This window comes from Lactuca serriola, chromosome 6 (genome assembly GCF_051521515.1).
Source record: "Lactuca serriola cultivar US96UC23 chromosome 6, Lser_US96UC23_V15, whole genome shotgun sequence".
Lineage (NCBI taxonomy): Eukaryota > Viridiplantae > Streptophyta > Magnoliopsida > Asterales > Asteraceae > Lactuca > Lactuca serriola.
Window position 1 is genome coordinate 33,926,749 of NC_136413.1, and position 3,402 is coordinate 33,930,150.

Here is a 3,402-nt window from a genome sequence, read left to right on the forward strand (position 1 = left end):
AAGTTGTCTTTATTTTGCGACAAATAACATGCTTCCTTTACTAATTTATCATAGAACTTTGCATACATCTTGTTAATTTAATAAATACGTTATATATATTTCTTTAATATTTTAAAAATATTTGTTAAATATTAACTGAATGTGCGCATATGTAAACGAGATCGACATTTTTATCATGTCAAAGTTATATCAAGATTGAATAAGTCCAATTATAGAAAAATGAAAAGAAAAAAGAAAAAAGACGATAGATGAAGGACAACGATGCATGACGGTGTTGGAGGCAAGAGGTATGGATGACAAACGAACAATTGTACGTACCTTAAGTTATTTTAACAATCTAAACTCCATAGCCAGTTTAGAAAATATAGAACAAATTAATTACATCAAAACATACAATGTAATTTCTTTTGAATAAAATTATACATCTATGCATTTTTTTTAGTACAACACACACACACAAACATTATACTCCTAAACTATATCTTTCGTCTGAATTTCACAAGCGAGAATTAACCCTCAACCTATGGTTGAAAGATATATTTCTTGAAAACACATAACAATGTCGATTAACAAGATATTTATGAAGTATGTGTATGTTTGCATAGATGAATGAATGGCTAAAAAAACACGAAACCTATCCATATGGTTATCCATCATCGAAATGAAAACCATTACAAGACAAAAAGAACGTCATGGAATACATACAGTTTGCGTATGTGTGGAGAAACCTACTTAAGGACCACAATATAGTTTCGGTCCCTATGTCATATATGGCCCTACCATATATAGCTTGAAAGCTAACTTGAATGATCAACTAGCCTCGAGTTTCTATATTTGACATATATATATGTATATACTTCAAAATGAATTGAATCGATTTTATTGTATTATATATATCTCCATAAAACATATATACATGTTTCCTATACATATAATACGATTTGAAATTAAACTCTTGTAGTCATCATGTCAACAGGAAGATATTGGAATCGACATCTCAAGTCCTTTTCATTTCCATTCATGTTATCGTCTCAAATAAATTAACTTTTAATTTTAGTTAATTTAAATAAAATTAAATGAAAAGAATACTCCAAATTAATGATATTATTAGATGAATATGAATATATATTTGAAAAAAAAAAAAACTTTATTTGAATGGGTATCCGAATTTTGTTTTTGTAAAATTATTAAAATATTAATAATATGCATCGGTTAAATAAAATAAGATTATACCTTCATGATTCATGGTGTGTAAGACTGTAAGTACATGTATGTGTATATATACGCAGGGGTTTGTTAGTCTTAACCTTATTTCCCTTGCATGAAGCTTACATCCCCTCTCTCTCTATATATATCTACAATTTTCGAACTCTAAGATCAATTCCATCAATCTTCTCTCTTTTTGATCTCTCTCTCTCTCTCACACACAAACACACAAGCAGACAAGAACACACACACAGAGACACACAGTAATAGTGCATGGAAGTAGAAATGGATGTTTCAGGAGTACACCACCATTATCAGCAACAGGTACACCATTATATAGTTACTGCTTGATTCTTCTTCAAATTTCAGAACTTTCATGATAATGTTTAAAAATAAGTGAAGAAGTATTGGAATTTGCATGTTACTTTTGCAGTTAAGTTTCAGATGGATTCGATTTTGCTCTTTAATTTGATGTAGCCATCGAGCAGTTAAACTGTGTAGAATGTTGAGATAAATACGCAGTTTCTAAATTTAATACATGACGTTTTATACTTGGTTTCTTAATCAGAGTTGTAATATTTGATCTTCGTTCTAGATTCTGAAAGGAACATGGAATGGGGATTTGGTGTTGCTTTAGGCTTTTGCTAGATTAATTTCTGCTTAATTGATGATTTTCTTCGTCTCTTTTTATCTCAATCTTAATATATAATCGATTATGACTCATTGATCATCCATCTACTCGAAATTGTTTAATTAATTGTTCGATTTTGTGTTAATTGATATAATTAATTGATATATTAAGTACTTTAAGATCTGATTTTTTTCTGAATTCGTTGTTATAGGAGATGTCTTCGCATATGCTTGACAGCATGTTGGTGTGCACAAAAGCACAACAAGATAAGAAACCAAAGCCACCGGAGGACGCTCTGAAATGCCCAAGATGTGATTCCGGCAACACCAAATTCTGCTACTACAACAACTACAGCCTCACTCAGCCGCGATACTTTTGCAAATCCTGCCGGAGGTACTGGACCAAAGGCGGAACCCTAAGAAACGTTCCTGTTGGTGGTGGATGTAGGAAGAACAAAAGATCATCATCGTCATCATCATCAGCCACCTCACCCATTTCATCATCAGCTTCTGCACTTTCAAAGATCAGAGGGCCCCAAGATCATCATCTCAATATCCAACAACATCATCAACATCCACTCAATATCATCACATCATCTAATTCAAACAATCATTTGCTTTCTAGTGGTTTAGGCCATTTACCTTACGACTCAACCGATCTCTCCCTTGCTTTTGCTAGACTCCAGGGTCAAGCAAATACCCACCTGGGATTTGACCAGTTTGACCAAAACGATCCCACTTCAAACCACAACTTGGGTTTTCTTGATGCGATTAGGGGAGGGTTTCTTGAGAACATGCACACCTCGAATGGATTTCATAATGTGTTGTATAGTGGGGGTAATCTTGGAAATGGAGAGATGGGTAGTGTGGGAAACTTGATCATGGGTTTAAACAATGGTAATAGAAACCATGATCAAGATCAAGAAATCATGAATCCGATGTTCCATGACCATCAACAACACATGATGAACAATGGTAGTACTTGTAGTGCAACAACGGCAGTTACAATGACAACAGTGAAGCAAGAAGCATGCAATATGATGAAATCATCTGAGTTTGGAGAGAGCAGACCAGGAGGCGGAGGAGGGGGAGGAGGAGGAGGGGTATTATGGGGATTTCCATGGCAGATAGGTGGTGGTGGTGGTGATCAAGGGAACATGGCTCATGATGTTGAATCGGGAAGATCACAAATTGGAGGATGGAATGGGATTAGTTCAACAGCTTGGCATGGACTCATAGATAGCCCTCTTATGTAGAACAAGTAAAACTATAGATCATGATCTTGTTGTTTAATTAATGTTAGTGCGGGAAAATTTAATTTACTTCTAAAATCTTTTGTTTGGATGGTGGTGGTGGGTGGGTGGGTGGGTGGGGGAGAGGGGGGAGGGGAGGGGGGGTGGATAGAATTATGTACTTGGTTTTAACTAAATTTGTTTGTTTGTTTATGTTTGACAATCAAGAACCTGTTTTTTGTTTCCTGATTAAGAACAAGTATACTACTTCTTATGTTGTTTTGAATATGAGGACACATGTTCATTGCTATTATGTAATTTCTATCTTTGAATC

General features: G+C 34.4%; 1 protein-coding gene across 1 annotated transcript; it reads left to right on the forward strand.

Moving 5' to 3' along the window:
- Window positions 1–1,305: 1,305 nt before the first annotated feature.
- On the forward strand, window positions 1,306–3,167 carry LOC145058673 (dof zinc finger protein DOF2.1-like). The gene is made up of 2 exons (XM_079006576.1): window positions 1,306–1,530; window positions 2,049–3,167. The coding sequence occupies exons 1-2, from the start codon at window positions 1,480–1,482 to the stop codon at window positions 3,090–3,092; spliced, it is 1,095 nt and encodes a 364-aa protein (XP_078862702.1). The 5' UTR covers window positions 1,306–1,479; the 3' UTR covers window positions 3,093–3,167.
- Window positions 3,168–3,402: the final 235 nt, after the last annotated feature.

Excerpts from the sequence above, each read along its gene's own strand:
- LOC145058673 (XM_079006576.1), top strand. The coding sequence starts at position 1,480 with ATGGAAGTAGAAATGGATGTTTCAGGAGTACACCACCATTATCAGCAA. Across the intron at positions 1,531-2,048 it reads ACCACCATTATCAGCAACAG|GAGATGTCTTCGCATATGCT; the intron begins GTACACCATTAT and ends TCGTTGTTATAG.